Raw genomic sequence first — 18,654 nt, 5'->3', positions numbered from 1 at the left:
TGATAATGGTCCTCGGATTAAATTACTATTTACTGCTGCATTTATCTTGGTTTCCCTCAAAATCATATGATGCACAGTTTATAACTAACGCATATCATTTTAAAAATGAATTACATGAATTGGTAAACATCAAATGAATAAAAATTATTATATTTCTAATTATTTTATTATTGTTTTTACATTTGATGAACACCGCTATATGAAGTAACAGTTACACTGTAAAATTACGTCTATGAGATGATAAACCACAAAAGTCAACTAATCCGGAAAGATGCTACATCCAAACTATTTTTGTTGTCGGTCATTAAATTATTTTCGTTGACATAAAATGTTTTAAGTTGATAAGATATAAGATAAAGGCTGCATTTTATAAGTGGTTGAATTTCTTCATGAGCCGCTGATTATTTCAACACCTGAGGATGTAATTTGTCGAAAGGGGTCTTAGCGAAAACCGATATTGTTTTAAATGTTCCTGGTTATGATATTTGTTACTACTGCATTAACGGAATATGTCAATAATATAGTTACTCAAATGTGTGTCAATCTAAATTTCAATTTGTATTAGTCGTCCGTGATGTTAAAATGCTATATACAGTATATTAGTAATATTGATAGTATGGCAGACTAATATTAGAATGATCAGAAATTATTTAACATACATTAAACATAAATACTACATATAATCATGATTGTTCGTGCAGACATGACAGGTGACGTAGACTTTCCTTTGAAAATATACAATTATACAATTTCGAAATTTCTCAACATTATTACTAGTTAATATGCACAATGTATTTAAACTTAATCCCAAACTTTATTTTGCTTTTTTACAATACACTGTCTTATTAGATTAACCAATGGTGAACCATGAAAGGTCTTTGTATCAGCAGATGAAACAAACGTTTGAACTTTTTCATAACACAACTGCAATGTGTCGGTATTTAATGTGAGTAGTTCTGAATAAAACTCTTTCAAGAATTTACTATTATTGAAAGACTGATTGCAGAGAACATCACCAGTGTTACCGTCAGTTAAATCTTTAAGAAGACGTTTAGCAAACAAATTGTAAGAACGACTTGGTACAGCTATAACTACCTTTGATTGTTCGTTATCAGCCTCATTCATTCGCAAGTATTCTCCTATGAAACTAGAACTTGCGTGTTCTATTAAAATCTTAATATTCAATGGTCCGTATAAATCTACTACTGCTTTTGTTATACTATCGTTCAAAATATTGTACTCTGACTTTGTCGGATATTTCCGATAAAAAGTCCCAAAAAGATGTTCAAAACTATTCTGTAGATTCAATCTATCATCATGGGGATCAACATCCAACGATTTCAAAATTGATGTCGTTTTTTGGTCACATTCTGTTAACAAATTTATATCAAATGTGCCATCAAATAAAACTGCCAACACAAGACTACAAAATTGATATCTATTCTCCTTTAAACTTTGTATCTGTTTCTTGACAAAGTAATGAGGATTCCGAGGATTCTCATTTATTTCTAGATTTTTACCACTTGAAATCAAATAACACCAAATCAAAAAATTTGGGAAATGCTTCTCGTTTTTCACAAGCGTTAAAACCTGCTCATCTATATCATGTTTGAATTTCTTCTTATTATGTGTACAATGTTTTTCTAGGATACACATTTTTTCATCTTTTGATGGCATTTGTATTTCGTACATTTTACAATATGTTTTCCAGACAAAACTTTCTTCCAACCTTGATTTATGCATTGAGAATATACGACTTCTCATAGTCATAATTATTTTTGTATTCTCGTTTAGGCCATTTTCAATTTTTTTAGACAGCTTTTCCCATTCCAATAAAATATCCATATCTATGACTTGCTTTCCAAATGGATCATCTACTACAAAGACCTGTTTCATGTTTGGTTTAAAAGTCCTTTCAAACTCATCCGGATTTCATATAAAGAATATTGTATATTTCAATGTCTCAAACTGCAGAGCAATATGAGCAGCAGTAACAGATTTTCCAGATGACATCGACCCTATCAGAAGTTTACTATGACAATCCCGAAAACGGAATGAATGCATGATATCTTGAACAAATGATGTTTCGTAAAACAATTTCTCCTGTTCTCTCCAGTATTCCCGCTTTGTATCCAGTAACTCTAAGAATAAATTTAACGTTAAAGTTAATAATATTCCTACTATGAAAATAAAATCTGGAGTTAAGCCCTGTTTATATGATCAAAGTTTCCGTCAAAAACTTGGTCAAAGTGTGTTTGACCGTTTACATGATCCAACATTGATCCCAGTATTCATTATTTTTTACACATTTACTTTCGTTTATATCTTTCTTAGAGAATTCGTAAACTCTTTTCTAATCAATTAATTCCCATCAAAACTCTGTCGAAGTTTTTGGAAAAATAGGCTTGGTTTCTACTCTATTGATGTCCGTTAAAGTCCATCCATTTTCGATCAACGTTTTCGAAGGGGGCTTACTTGATCAAACAAATTTGACTAAGAAAACTATGACCATTTTTTTTTATGGAAAACTTGATTTAAAATAAAATGCAAACACAAAATTACAGGTTATTTCGTAATACCCAATACTACTGAAAGCTAACAAAAGTCCTTATCATATTTTTCAACATAATAAATTTAACATGGAAACTGAATTTCGAATTCCTTTCAACAGAGGTTACAAAAATCACAGTATACTACTGTGTACTATTGTAAAAAAAAATATCAAATGAAGAGTAAAATTTGCAAAGGCAAGATCAAAACAATCGATTTCAGATGATGTTTCTTAAATATATTTAGATATGTTGAAAGATCATTTTTTTCATGAAAAATATTTAATAACCAAAGATTTTTTATATACCATCCATTTATTGGTGTTCTTGGAACTAACGTTTCTTCCAAACAGTAACAAACTACCCACGATTCAACTCGATCTGATCACTTCTTGGTACATTTTCACTTAAATAACTCATAGTTTAAGCAGTTATTTTAATAATCAAGAATGGTTTCAAAACGTGCAGTTAAAATTACTTACCTAAAAGAATTTGCTCTCTGTCCAATTCATTGTTTAACCTTTTTGACTGCCCTTTCCCGTCATTATCTGAAACATGACAACTACAAATTACCATCAGCAGCGGCATTCTTCGGCCATTATATAATCTTCATCATAGTAATCGCCTGAACTGAGTTCCTCTTCAACACTATTGTAGTATTAGCAGAGCCGTTAAGGTTTAAAATGATATTTTAATGCAAAGAAGACTCACCTAATGTATACATAATTTCAAATAAAAAGACTTCTTCTGTGAAAAAAAGTTGTCGCAATAAAAGTGGTCCAGTTTATAAATAAATAGGAGGTGTAAAATGAAAAATAAAAAATGAAATGCATTTAAGATATAATTTTTAGACATGACGGTTTATTTTCTTGATTATCGTTAACAAGTACTTAACATTTTATGTTCGTTGTAAGACGTAATTTAACAGCAAGTCCTGAGGTTTTCGATATAATAAAAAAAAACAATTTGTTCACTATGAAAATTCTTTTTTCCTTATCCGTTATTATAACCTTTGTAGAAAAGGTGAATCATTGTGTAACAAAACAAGCTCAAGTTAAACAAGAAACTTTGAATGGTTGATAGCATGTCTACATGTTTATTATGTATAGTTATTGCAAATGAAATTTATTAAAGTTTAAGTAAGGTTCAAATCAATTAGTTTCATGAAAACCATCGTGTCTCAGGATATTAGAACTAAAGATTAGATTATTTACTTGACCCATTTATGGAGACATATCGACCGGGGACACATCGTTTCATTGCCGTTAAAACTATTGCCATATAACTCAATAAGTTTTATATTTTCTAGTGGCGCGTATGTAATTAGTGAACAAATAACCGTGAATTCTGATATTACCATGCTGAAACCAGCCCAGGATGACATTGGCTGACTTTGTTCGAGCCCTTTAAGGGTAAATTAACCATGTTTCTGTTCAATATGAACAATATACGCAATAAAACCAAAACTTAAACAGATAAACCTTTCCATGCAGAGCCAGAAGACAACTGAATAAAATCAAAACTAAATAAGATTAACATTTCCCTGCTGCAAATTCCAAACACAACGGAATTATGCTTTGGGTTTTTTGTCAAGTTCCTCTCATTGGGTTGTTATACTAATGAGAGAAAGAACAAGAACGTGCTCTTCAACGGGTAAAGTTTTTTTTTACCGTAGAGCTGGTATTTTTGGCGGTCTGCTTATTTTGGCATATTTTACCCCTACAAAAATAACCCGCCATACGAATCGGATTTGAAATACGACTCGAGCCATATAATGGAATGCATCTTTTTCATCAATAGCTTTCATGGAATTGATTTTAATGTTATTGGACCCGTCTAGTATAAAAAAAACAAAGGTTATCTTTGGCTGACGTTTTTTTTTACAGATTTTGCACAGATTAAACAAATTTTCCAACAAAAGTGGAGTTAGCGCTAACCTCGGAAACCTTCCCCTGAAGCCACCACCAAAGACATTTTATTTCCCCACTTTAGGGTCCGAGTCATAACGTTGTGTTACTCAGCTGTCTTTACCTAAGGTTTTGAGAACTCTATAAATAAAAAATTGAAATTTGATTTTCCCGATTCAGTTGAAGTTGACTTTTATGTGAACAAGCATACTGCAGTTCATTAAAGTAATGAGTTATATTTATTTGCCAGGAGGTGATATCAAGGATGTTTTAAATATATTTGTGCGACTACTGGTTCTCAAAATATACTATTTTAAAAAATTTAAAACTATACTGAGTATAATGTCAGAATTTGGCTAACGGTTTTGGAGATATGTGTGAAAATCTTCTCTCTGACCCCTATGTTCTATTTTTAGAAACAGCGGCCTTCTTTTTCGACGGATCACAAATCCCAACATTATTTCCATGCAGGGTACCTCCAGAAACATTCATTCCAAGTTTGGTTCTAATTGGTAAAGTAGTGTCAGAGAAGAAGAATTTTGAAAAACTGTTAACGGCGACGGACTCAAAGTAATTGCAACAACTCGCATGGCCTTCGAGATGAAAAGGGCAATAACTCCATCATAGCCTAACAGATTAAAAACGAAAATTTGACCACAGATAGATCTCATCATGCTAAACACTTTCACACCTGTCAGAATTGGCTTAACCTAACAGTTCTGGAGATATATGCGACAAACGTCCGTCTGACCCCTATGTTCTACTTTTTTAGTAACGGTGGTCGTGGTTTTTGATGGATCAAAAGTCCCCAAGTCAGTGATATGCAGATTTTTACCAGGTTTTTTTTTGTTGATTAGTCAGGTAATTTGAGTAGTAGATATTTGAAAAATTGTTAACGATGAGGACGACGGACACCAAGCGATGTCAAGAGCTAAAAAGCGATTTAATATGAACGTTACCATCTGATTGCATTAATTTCCCACATGTACGAACAACAGGTGTCTGTTCTTGCTCTTTTCGAGGTTGTATTGCCACTGAAATAAGAATAAACATGTGTTGTCGTTTCATGGCAGAAAATGCAAAATTAACAAGAGGCTGCCAGGATGTTAAATTCTTGCCTTTAAAGGGCAATAACAAGGAGTTGTCCAAAATTTTTGACTTAAAGAAGACGTCAAGGATCATTTCATCAATTGAAAGTTTCAAACTGTCTTTTATAGTTTTCAAGATATTGGCTGAAAACCGTTCATTTACATAACATACATTACAAAATTGCAACAGATACATCTCTGAAGGAGTATCAGTACATAAGCAGCTGTATTTTCACAACCCGGTTGTATTGAACAATCTGATATTTTCAAAAAGGGAAATAGTCATAATAATGTTTTGTTTAAATTGTTACAAATCAACTTACAAAGTAAAACTTTCAAACAAAACTTGGGTTGCAAAAGTCTGGTATTAAATTGAACGATTTCGGTAATCACTGACTTATTCTTTCATCCCTGCGAGGATCAAAGAGACGGAACTTCTCAGATATCAGTTTCCTCTGTATAAACAACATTTTATCATTCAATAAGCAACATCACAATTAAGAAAACAACATACACTATGAAGTCAGACTGATATCTCGACCCCTTTTAAGATATGGATGGGTAGGACACTTATGACAAGATAAACGACAAATGCAATGATCTCCCAATCCATACTGTCAACTATTCTTTCATCTGGTTTTGTTTTATATTATGTTTGTTTGTTTGTTGGGGTTTAACGTCCGAGCAGCAATATTTCAGCTATATTCAGACGATGAACATCAAATTGATGATAAAATGAACATGAAATGATGATGTAATGAAAAAGGGATTGGACACAAGGATAATGGGGTCGACATATTTTGATTGCCACTGGAAATAGGGAGACATGGGTAGGGTCGGGCAATTTAGCCTCCTGTGGCGGAGCCCTATGGTTCCTACTCCGGTAGAATACCACAGTAGGGTTCTTTAACGTGCGAGGAACGTGGCATCTTTCCCAACACGGTGCACCACTATGGTTTGCGGTCAGGTTTTCCGTATTATAGCCTGACAACCCCAGCATGTAACACGCCAGGGGTACCACATTCTACCACCTTGGGCACACATCCCAGTTGCTCTGTGGGCAGAGCGCCCTAGCCCCCGGCTAGGGTTCTGAGCACAATTTAGTCGCCTTTTACGACAAGCTTAGCGCTGCTGCAGGCCTATTCTTTTAACACCCGGACTTGCACGGGGGGTTTTATATTATGACATACGTTATGTCAGAGCTTGCCAACAATTCGATGACTTTTTGTTCTACGCTAGACTTCTTAAAATTAGGCTTCTGAACAGGATGATGATACTCCAAGATTAAATTCATCACTACAAAATTGTATGGTCGTCATCTGAACTTGTGGATTGTTATAGTGTATCCATCTGCACAATCAGAACTGATTTGTTCAGCAGTGTTTCAACAATATTCTTTATTCTGTTGTCTACCCCGGATGTGACATTTTATGAGCAACTCGACAGGTGTTCTTAGAAAAGCAGAGGACACTTTCCTTACCGGTGCGTCTTGTCTATGCTCCCAGTTTTTCACTTTTATTTCTTCGTACGCCCTATTTTAGTAATTTCGTGTTCTTCGTTGTATTTGTCTATTTTCCCTGTCAGGTCGTTATAATTGTACTTTTATATAGCAGTAATGTATGCCCTTTTCCATATTGACCCTGTAACATGCCCGAAGTATTAATAATGGCCACGGATGACTGTAATGGACCGAGGCAACGCCGAGGGCATGTTACAGGGCCAATATGGAAATGGCCATGCATTGATACTTTTAAGATTAAGATAATCAGGTAATTAATCACGTGACCAGTCGCCCAATACCCGACATCTCAAAAACCATGATTTTTCAAACATCCAAAAATAATGGAATATTTGGGTTGTTTCCGTCATCGTTCTTAGATTGATTGATACTGTCCTAGTGACCCGGGAAATTTAAAAGAAAACAAATAATTTGGCCATTTTTTACGTAAAAACCGTGTTTTCAAGTGCATTTTGATCTGGAATCAAGCTATTTTCAACTGTCGTGGGAACTCCTTTTGACAGAGCGCCCAAGTTAGGTGAGTAAAAAGAGAAAAGGAAATGTATCTTGAAGATTAATTTCAACATCTGCATGACCTGGATTCGTGCAAAATAATGAGATTTGACTGCGCATTTCGTCTTGAAAATCACTAAAACACGAAAGTCGCCTTTTTTCTTTAGCATTTCTATATAAATGTGAAAAATATGTGCTCCCGCTTCTCGAGATTTCATTTTTGTTGCCTTTTTCCAATAATCCCCCGAAATCGTAACTTTAAAGCTCAAGATTAAACATACCTAATAATTCAATATACTTAGTCCCAGCAACATCTTTCAGCAACTTTGAATATTCTAATCTAATTAATTGGATTATTAGTTCACTCTTAATTAAAGTTATCACTTTTTTGTATATACGCCATTTTGATTTAGTTCATAATGGCACCGTATTGATGCCCTGTTTTGAAATTCGTAATACATGGCTGTGATTTCGTAATGACCGGCTGTAGGAATTTCAGGTTCGTAATGACCAGTTATCGAAATTTTTGGTTCATAAAAGAGTAATCAAGGGAACCAAGGTTATAGCGGTAATAAAAAAAATGTAATCCAGGAACAAAGACCAGACATTGAAAACAGACATACACAACAAGGAACATAAAGTAACTAAAGCAAATGAGCAGTGCATTTTTATACATATTGTAGTAAGTTGGTTAGTAATTACTTATATTACACTTCAAATCGCTCAGTTCTATATTGTTCTACAAATTTCAAATAATTAAATACCAGGTTATGAATAACACTTGTTAGCGTGAATATTCTTACCGATGCCGCCTGTAGGATACTCAGAATTTTCATTTTTACGATACATATCATGTGGATCTAATAATGAAAACAGGAATAGATATTTTAAGAAACCCAACATACAAATGTTATTTTAAAACTTGATCTTTCTAATGCTATGCATAAATGATCTATAACAGAACGAATTCTTCTATCAATCATTTTTTATATATTAGAAATATGTTCGTTCATAAACATGTAATACAATTCCAGTTGTTACTTGCGCACAAACTGGAAGTTTCAAACGAAAAAGGAACCCAACGAGAAAATGTAATAATTAAACGAGTATGCTTCAGACATGGAAATTTTTAATGTAGTAGGAGTTACAATACAACAGCAGTTAATTTCTGTTCTTATAATAAGTGTTGAAAGGTTGATGAGAGAAGAACATTACTTTCGACAATTGCAAAAGTTTTGCAATATCATGTGATGTAACTATATAATAAATGCGTACATACATTTTTTATTACTCAATGTATTCGACTCTACTGTTGAGGATGTCGCCTGTTCTGCATCAACGTCTTCACCTATTCAACACAAGAAAGATAATCACGAAACAGGTGGATATTTTTGTGTATACATGGTGTTAGTTTCCTTGAACTTGTTCCTGCTATTTAGGATTTCACGAATGTTTAAATTGGATCTTTACCTGGTTGTATATCAAATTTGAGAGAGTATGTGGATTTTATTCAAAGGAAGAAGGAATTCAATGATACATGTATATTCAATATTAAATAACTTAAGATGTAGTCTTCCTGAAAATCAGACATAAGGTGATTCATGCATATAAAAACTCCATCGAATTTGCTTCCATTTGCTTTTCCTTCTAATTCAAACCCATTACAGGCCACATAAACAATAATAATTCGCTTGTTGCACTTTTGTTGTGGGTTTTTCTATATCATGAATCACCACTGCCAACGGCAGTATCTGAACTTTATACAGACTGGTTCTTGAAATGATTATTGATAACGTTCTGTCTTATACAACGGTAGTTTTTTGTAAGAAATTTCTTGCACTACATATCTAGATATATCCGCTAATTTTGAAGAAGCTGCAATGGCATTACATAGCTGAAAGCGCAAAAATGTGTTGTTATTTTTTTCTGTTTCTCCTGTCTTTTTAGGACGAAGATCAACGTAAGACGTAACCGTCTACATGGCAAGAGTAATTAATTTACTTCAATAGAAGAATGTCAATATGAGGAATGTAGGAATATAGTGATGTATCACATATGTCATTGAAAAATAGTTGCTGTAATTAAGACTTGGAATAAATTAATGAAGGTTAGGCTATCTTTATTAGCAGTAAAATGCGTGTCACATTTTGCGCTAACAACATGTTCCCGAATTTATAGCAGTGGTATTTGATAATACACTTCACAACAGCGATCATGCTTTTACAAATGCAACTTTAAACTATTAACAAGTAAGTTTATTTACCTGTTTTCACCTTCACATCCTCATGGTCAAGTAATGCCATGGTGTCCTTTGTCGACACAACACTTGAGGACTGATCGTTGTTGACACATACTTAAAGTGAACAAGTGGTGATTATGAGCAAGTAAGTCGAAAGTTTTTGACAAAACGACCAATCCTGCTTTAGGTTAAAATATACAAGTAGCTTTATAATGAAACTAATGTATGGAAAGGTATTAAGAGCATTTATTGTAGTGGTTCTTGACTTTTTGCAGCATTTTCAACTTGTCATATTCACATTTTTTGAAACAACTGGAATTAGCAAAATGCGATAAAATGCATAAAACGTGACTTTGTCGATATAATTTATGTCGCAATGTCCAAAAACATTAATATATATTGATATGAATCCTATAAATATATAAAATGTCGATATGAAAGATATCGACAAAACACGAAATAATTCACAATATCGACAAATTTTAATACCATTGTCAATATCAAAATTTATTTCGCGTCCTAAATACACTTCCATACTAATGAACTTTTCTGCCGATTTATCTTCGTGACGAATACAATTCAAGTATGCTCCAAACACAAAAGCCAGAAAAAAAACAAACATGTCGTTTTTCATTTCGAACGTTATGTTGCATAGGATTAAAGGATTGTAGATTTACATATAAATTTATCACTTAATCATATAATAACCACGAAAATTCCTTAAATAAACATCTCTATCGATCGGTTAAACCAGTGTGTTGATATCATAGAATGCTACATTGAACAACCAATCAATCCTAAAATTTCGCAATAAATATGACGAATGTGAAATAAATACGATATAGACATAAACGCAAATAAATCTTATGGAAGCTGCATTGGCATTACATAGCTGAAAGAATAATAATGTGTTGTCACTTTTTGCGTTCCTCAATTGTCTATTTTATGACGAAGATCAATGTAAGATGTTACCGTCTACATGGCAAGAGTCATAAGTCTAAGAGTAATCAAGGGAACCAAGGTTATAGCGGTAATCAAAAGAATGTAATCCAGGGACAAAGACCGGACATGGAAAACAGACATACACAACAAGGAACATAAAGTAACTAAAATCATTCATACAAAGTAACAAAAGCAAATGAGCAACTCCGACTCCATTAAAAACTGGGAGCATAGACCAGGTGCACCGGTAGGATAAGCGTCCTCTGCTTTTCTAGATACACCCGCAGAGTTGCTCATAAAAAGTCAAGTTCGGGGTAGATAATTCAATAAAAGAATGTCAATATGATAAATGTAGGAATATTGTGATATATCATATATACATTGTATCACTGACAAAGCAGTTGCTGCAATTAAGACTTGAAATAAACTAATGAAGGTAAAGCTACCTTTATTAGCAGTAAAGTGCGTGTAACATTTTCCTTCTACACGTTGTTCCCGACTTTATAGCAAATAATGTGCTTGATACCCATACTTAAAGATGGTGTTCATGCTTTAAGAAAATACAACTCAAGTATAAACCAATAAGTTGTATTTACCTGCTTTTATCCTTACACCTTCTTGGTCATTGACTATCTAGGAGTTGAACATCGTTTAATTTCAGAATTTGTACAAAATTATTTTGATTTTATGGGATTTTCTATAAAATTCACGAAAAATGAAATCTCTCATTCATCCTACTTTTTCCATATAAGTGAATGAGAATCTATTGCATTGCAATGCATTACCATTACACATTAGCGTTACTCCATTTCTGCTATGTATCTGTATCTAGGCATACCGCCTTATCTGGAGCAACAACGATGTTTCATGTCGGATTTTTATTAGGTATGTTGAATAGTAGTATAAAGGGTTGAAAACCATTAAAAGTAGAAAGAAGTCAATGTGAGAAATTTTATGCTTCTAATGCCTACACAAGTGAATAAGAATAAAAAAGAGTAAAGAAAATTTCAGACACCTCTGAGTAAGTTGTTATTGTTCTTTTATTGGGTACAACGAGTTGGATAACAATCGTATCTTACACACAGATTTTTTGAATTCTACAAATTTTGCCCGAGGATAGCTGTTATTTAATATGTTATAACACTTTGTGTTCCGATTACCATTTTGAAATGAAATGACTACATTACATGACGGCTAATCATGGAGATTTCATATGAAACGAAAATATTTTAAACTTACGTTTCACATCTGATACTATTGTACACAGCCAAACCATCATTGATATGCATATACCTAAAACTAACACAAAAAAAAAAAAAAAAAAAAAAAAAAAAAGAAAAAAAAAAAAAAACTAACACATGTACATACCCATTATGATAGCTTGACATTTTGTTTTATTCATTCGAATAAAGAAAGATGAATACTTTGACCACCTTAGAGGAATTTGTTAGGCTATTAAAATACGTCAGCTTAAATAAAATATGTGGAGGCAATTACTGCAAAATACACAATTTTGTCATTTACTTTCTATCGCAGTTATTCCATGTATTTTGTAAGAAATGATCTACATGTATAACGTATTAGCAAGACTCGTTATCAAATTCATACAAATGTTTATTCCGAGACAACCAAAAGTAACCTATCAGTTACTAACAGTCTTTGATTTTGCAGCAAGCACGCTGTCCCGAGTTAAACGAGGTGGTCAACCATATGATGACAAACGTTACAAACTATAAACTCTCTAAATAGTAACATGTTGCTATTTATCAAAGTCATTAAAGAAGTATCTCATTACATCAACAGTAATTATTTTTATTTTTGTTATCTTATATCGAATACTTTCTTCACCAACGTCATCAAAACGTGTATTCTATCAAAAAATAAATTAATGATCATACCGATAACAATAGTTATCATGACGACACCATCTTGATTATATTCTGTGTCTGAAAAAGTTTCAGAGAACATTTAAGTAAGAATGATACTCATAAGTATACACGTTTTCTTTTGTACATTTAGTGAAGTTAACAGATGCTGCTTTTGTTTCCTAATATGAACTGCGTATGCTTTTACTACTACTTAACTTACAATATGATAGGAGATGACTCTAACCAAAATAATCTCGTGTAGGTCCGGGTGTTAAAAGAATAGGTATGCAGCAGCGCTAAGCTTGTCGTAAAAGGCGACTAAATAGTGCTCAGAAACCTAGCCGGTCGCTAGGGGCTCTGCCCACAGAGTAAATGGAATGTGTGCCCGAGGTGGTGGAATGGGGTACCCCTAGTATGCTGGGGTTGTCAGGCTATAATACGGAAAACCTAATCGCAAACCATAGTGGTGCACCGTGTCGGGAAAGGTGTCACGTTCCTCGCACGTTAAAGAACCCTGTTGTGGTATTCGATAGGAGTAGGAACCTTTGCGCTCCGCCACAGGAGGCTAAATGGCCCGACCTTACCCATCCCCCCTTTTTCTAGTGGCAATCAAGATTTGTCGACCCTATTGTCCTTGTGTCCCATCCTTTTTTTCATTTCATCATCATTTCATGTTCATTTTATCAGCGTCTAAATATATCTGAAATATTGCTGCTTGGACGTTAAACCCCAACAACCAAACAAACAAAAATAACCAAAATTAGTGTGTATTATATTATATGCTTGTGTTTGTTTTCAACGAAGATTGTTCAGGTGCCCTTGATATGAACCAGAGTTTTTTATGCATAAGAAAAGTTTAAAAGAAAAGGTTCAGTTTATTGATATTATTCTATGATAGCAGTCGTGAACATTGCATTAATACAACTTCATTGTGATATTTTAGGAGAAAATGTATGAATGCTAAGTTAACTCATACTTACAATTTTGTTGTTGACTAAGTTGACTAGTAATGTTTGGTCGCTTGACATCCTCGGTGAGTCCAGCTTATATGAAGGAGATGAATATAGTGTCATGAAGTTACTAAATAAATCCAATATTTAAGTTTTAAATTATCCACAATCACTCTTTATTGTACTATTCTTCTCGTATTTCGTGCAAAATAAAACTTTTTCATGATATAAATATATAAAACCCTTAACCGCTTGTAATTCATTTCATTCGACTCGTTGCATTATTTCTAACTATACCTACATGTATGTGATTGGTTACGGAGAAATAATGTCAAACAATTATTCATTTCTGCAGGATGTGACATTTTTTCTTAACTCTTAAAAGTTAATGGGAATGAAACTGGCAAGATAATTGGTTAGTCGAACTGTCTCATGGCAGAGAATATTTCATACTTAATTTGAATGTTCTATTTAACAGAATCTAAGTATGCAATAGAACATTTTACAATCAAGTGAAATATATGTTCTTCAATGTACCTATTTGGAACATTTAATCAATTCATTACTGTCATCTTTGTTCTGGAAGTTGGGCCCTTGCTTAAAGTTATTTCCCTTTTATAATCAGTTTTATACTGAAGCTTGAATATCATGATTCATTTAAACGTTCTAGTGACTGAAAACCTTTCAATTTGGATTACCTTCCTTACCCCAGGTCTACTACCTTAAAGTGTTAAAGAACCATAGTATGTTGGCTGAAAAAACCCTTGTTCTAACTCTATCAATCTGACATAAGTCCAATATGATTTTCAACTCTCCTTATACCCCCTATTTATCTACTCCCTGTTGAAAATATATATATAAAAAAAAAACACGAGGTTTTTAAACTCTTCAATCATTTACAGGAACTGTTTACATTCTTTTTCAATTAGAGGTATTATGATTTTGTTATCTCTAACCAGTGTTAACATGTTTCCCAAACTACAAAAAACCCTTAAACATGATTTGATTGGAGTGGTGAAATGTACGCAGCCATTTTCGTTCGATCTTATCACTGACTAGTTGAATCATAGAGTGTATGTATATAAAAGTCCCCTGGTTGTAGTCGGTGGGGGTAAAATAATTATTGGAAAACTGAAATTCCATTTTTTTTTCTCTTAGCCGGAAAAATCGGGTCGGCGGATCCGCAAACCAACAAACTGAAAAAAAACTGTGGCCTTATCCTTAAAAAAAAATTACAACAAGTACAATGAAAATGGCAAAGTAGCGTGTTGTAATGATAACTTATTCCTTACCGTTTTCAACTTTCGCGTTTGAAAAGCATGTGCAGTCTTCCTCTGAAGAAATACAAAAGTTTTTATTTATTGGTGTGTGAAGGAATCGAAAACCTTTTTCCTCATCACAAATGCACTTTACATCTTTTAACCCTGAACCAGTATCATTCTTGAGCTGCCCCTCTTCTTGACAAGTTGACTTTAAAAACACACAGGTACTACTTTCGTTTGTCCTGAAGTTAAATGGTTGAAAACGATCTGTGGAACAGTTGGCAGCGTCAACATTACCATTCCATATAAGTTTAACACCTAAAAGGTAATGATGGCACTGGAATTAATATGCTACTCATTATAGTTTATGAATCTGTAATTATTCAAATATTTCTCCTTTATCACTCCTTTTAGCGTGAACATACTATAACAAAATCTACACTAAAACATAGAGCAGTAGTTTTGATTGTTAAAAACAGCACTATCAATAAGTTACAGAATAAGATGTCAAAAGAGTAAAGCTATAATTTTGTTACATCCTCTACTCACCGATCTCTTACTGTACCCTAGTGCGGCTGACTTCAGGACAGGATTTGTTATAAAAAGTTTTGCTACTTGATTTGTTCCTTTACCCAAGTTTCTTATTATTTTACATATTTATTTGTGATTGCCTGTATTGTACTAATATGATATAAATTTAAATAATAACATAAGCATGCCAGTTAAATTACCAAAGGAATAAATGAATTATAAACAATACCTTTATGATAAGCTTCTGGATTACCACATAGTTCACTATTAGAATCAGATGTCCGATTATAAAGGCACATATAGTCTCTTGAAGTACAATTACTGAAACTATCTGATCTAAGACGCCATTCAGATGGAGATGGGCATATCAATGGATATGATTCTACTGTGTTGGACAAGCAAATCTGAAAAAAATAAGAAAACTCAAATCCACATTTCACAATAATCGTAACATTATATAGTAGTATTAAAATTACATATATGTATTTTTCACATAACCTAGCGATGTACAATTTATATTAATGTATCCGATATCACGATGATTGTTTTAATCACGAAACGTATTTATAAAATACTGATTTCGTTGTTTTCCTTCCTCTTTTGTCGACCCGGGCATGACATTTAATTAGTACCTTTGAAGGTGTTTCTATAAAAGAAAAGATTGCCTACTTTATCGGTGTAACTTGGCCAAGCTTCCATGTTATAGAGGAGCCCGGGTCGCTCATTTACTTATATATATATATATATATATATATATATATATATATATATATATATATATATATATATATATATATATATATGAACGTCTCGGAATGTGACAACTCTATTCGCCACACTGCTCCATTGGATCAAAGTGATACAGGGGAGATAATGTAAACGTATAGAAAGGTCTGAAAAATCCCCAACGATGTTGGAACTGTCAAATATGCGATGCAAATATTTGGCCGATCCCTCCGCGGGACTCGAACTCGTACCGCTGTGACATCTATGTCAACAACGACTTGAATATTTAAATCTTTAAAGAGTTATGAGAGAAAATACAACAGGCATGCGTAAATGATGCATTACGTATATCTGCATACAGAGGACATTCCAATAAGACATACTTTTCATTTTCAACATTAAAACAACAACTAAAACATGTTCTTCCTACATTTTTGTATCTACCAGTTCCGATTTATTTTGTGTTTCAATTTTACTTCAAGTGAACGTTTCCATTCAGATCTAGGTAATTAACGTCGTTTATAAAGATTATTCAGTGGAAAGGAAGACATATCTCTCAAACTGTTCATTCATGTTTTATATAGGAATGCTGACCTTAGTTTGGTAAATAGTTTCAGTTACGTTTTAAATTTATTGAAGAAATATGTGTGATGAATGTATGCACATTTTCCACCATTAATCAATAGATACGAAGATTAAACTATCGATTGTTATAATGATTTTTGAAGAATGTCAAGATTCCACTGAAGTCAAAATCTACACATTTAGTGTGAACAGCATATTTGAAAAACATGTATATCTGCAATTGTCAAAATCAAGATATAAAGTCTGACATTCATGTTTCCATATGTATTGTTCCTTCTTCCCTCAAATATATATAAATGTACTCTTGTTATCCAGTTAACTGTCAACACTAATGATAATTATATATATGGTCTTTTGAACTATATAATAATTTGTAAATTTCCAAACAAAAGGTTGTAGATTTATTTGAAATTTAATGTTTATACTTTAATAATTTTTACACGTATCAAAATATAGACGATATTACATGTTTAACGAAAACATGAAATGTAGTATTATCTATCCTTTATTCAGAACCGTAACCAACGTAGTTTCAGTGATATATCAAATGCAATAACAACCTTGAAAGTATTTCAACTAAAATGTTGTGAATCGTAATATCCTATACTTTGACTATATTGGAACCATTGTAATGTATGCATAAAAAACATGGAGACAATAGCAAACAAATCCGAAAACCCATTTGTTACATTAAACTCCCATTCTGGTATTCTACATTCTACATTGAACTGAAAAATACAGTGAGAAAAATTGAATTACGCAATACATAGATGTTATCATTTTAATAAAAAAAAAAAGGTACTACTTAAAACGTCTTTAATGGTTTAAGAATATTGGAACTAACAGCTACCAAGTTCCATTAATTTATTTGAAATCATTCTTAAGACTACAACTTACCAGGAAGAAGAAAGAAGTTTGGAATCCAACCATCTCAACTGTCTGTGTTATAAATTGTAAAAACAAGTGAAAGTCAGCTGATGTACTGGAAAAACAAGTTAAAAATCAGCAAATTACGATGGAACCTTATGAACTATAATGAATGTCAAATAGACACAATTCAGTATATCTTAAAATAACGGATAGATAGTTTTATGTAATACTTCTGATAATTGCTATAAATGATATTAATAAAAATAAAACATCAATTGAAAAGGAAAATGCTAAAAATACCAATAGATAAATATAGAATCCCTATATAAGTGATTTTGTACATAAAACAGGAACGAATGATATAAGGGATGATATCACTTCCTTCTTCAAGTTGTTGATTATGCAGTTACCTGTGAATCAAAGTTTAAACTACATCAAAATTATACTATAAAACATTCATCATTCATATTCAACCTGTAACACATGTAAACAAACTGGTAAAAACAAAAACATTTTAACTTACTCTATCGTCAGATCGACAAATTGTTATGTCACCGTAAAGATTGTATTATAATGAAAAGTGAAATGAAAAGTTTTGACATACCTTACTTGTGCCAGATTCCATTATAATTCATGTATTTCAATTTTCCAACATTCAATCATAAAGCTACAAAATTTAAACACACTTCCGGGTACGTACATTTGTATCAGTTAAATATGACAAAGATTATGAAATACAAGCAAAATGTATTTTTAGAATTGTTTTAAAGGCCACTCCAATTAAATGCCTTGTTTTGTTTTGTTTTGTTTTGTTTTGTTTTGTTTATTTTTTTGGCAAAACATAAAATTGTAGGTTTTGACGGTTTCAATTTTCATCTGCCGCTTTGATTTCAGATTTTTTAGATAAAAAATACAATTGCCTAGTATTTTTGTGTAAGGATGTCCTCGCCATGTTTATTTTGTTTATTTTCTTTTTTGGCATTTTCGCTTTTGTGCATTTCCCCCCGATTTCTTTTTCTGATATTGGACCCGAAGCAATTTGCCTGAGTCATTGAATCATATAATGTAGGTCAAAGTGATTTGAAAAGGGTCCGTCGAAAAGAAATTAAATTGGTGTGGTCTAAAG

General features: G+C 32.7%; 1 protein-coding gene across 5 annotated transcripts; it reads right to left on the bottom strand.

Moving 5' to 3' along the window:
- Positions 1–144: 144 nt before the first annotated feature.
- On the bottom strand, positions 145–18,265 carry LOC148609073 (uncharacterized). 5 transcript variants are annotated; one of them, XM_088542352.1, is made up of 13 exons: positions 18,133–18,265; positions 17,556–17,640; positions 15,577–15,751; positions 14,847–15,134; positions 13,585–13,647; positions 12,636–12,682; positions 11,976–12,042; positions 9,819–9,908; positions 8,835–8,903; positions 8,359–8,415; positions 5,416–5,490; positions 3,032–3,097; positions 145–2,141 (listed from the first exon to the last, which is right to left on the bottom strand). In XM_088542352.1, exons 2-13 carry the CDS (start codon positions 17,586–17,588, stop codon positions 1,933–1,935), a joined length of 1,239 nt encoding a protein of 412 aa, XP_088398478.1. In that variant the 5' UTR covers positions 17,589–17,640; positions 18,133–18,265; the 3' UTR covers positions 145–1,932. The 5 variants fall into 5 exon arrangements, with proteins under 5 accessions (XP_088398478.1, XP_088398477.1, XP_088398479.1 ...); XM_088542351.1 differs by having other exon boundaries at positions 17,556–17,597; positions 18,133–18,258; XM_088542353.1 differs by lacking the exon at positions 8,359–8,415 and having other exon boundaries at positions 17,556–17,597; positions 18,133–18,260.
- Positions 18,266–18,654: the final 389 nt, after the last annotated feature.

The sequence above is a fragment of the Perna viridis genome, chromosome 8 (assembly GCF_037379345.1).
Source record: "Perna viridis isolate PV_CMFRI_1.1 ecotype Kerala chromosome 8, ASM3737934v1, whole genome shotgun sequence".
In the NCBI taxonomy this organism is placed as follows: Eukaryota; Metazoa; Mollusca; class Bivalvia; order Mytilida; family Mytilidae; genus Perna; species Perna viridis.
This window is presented reverse-complemented; position numbering and strand designations above follow the sequence as displayed.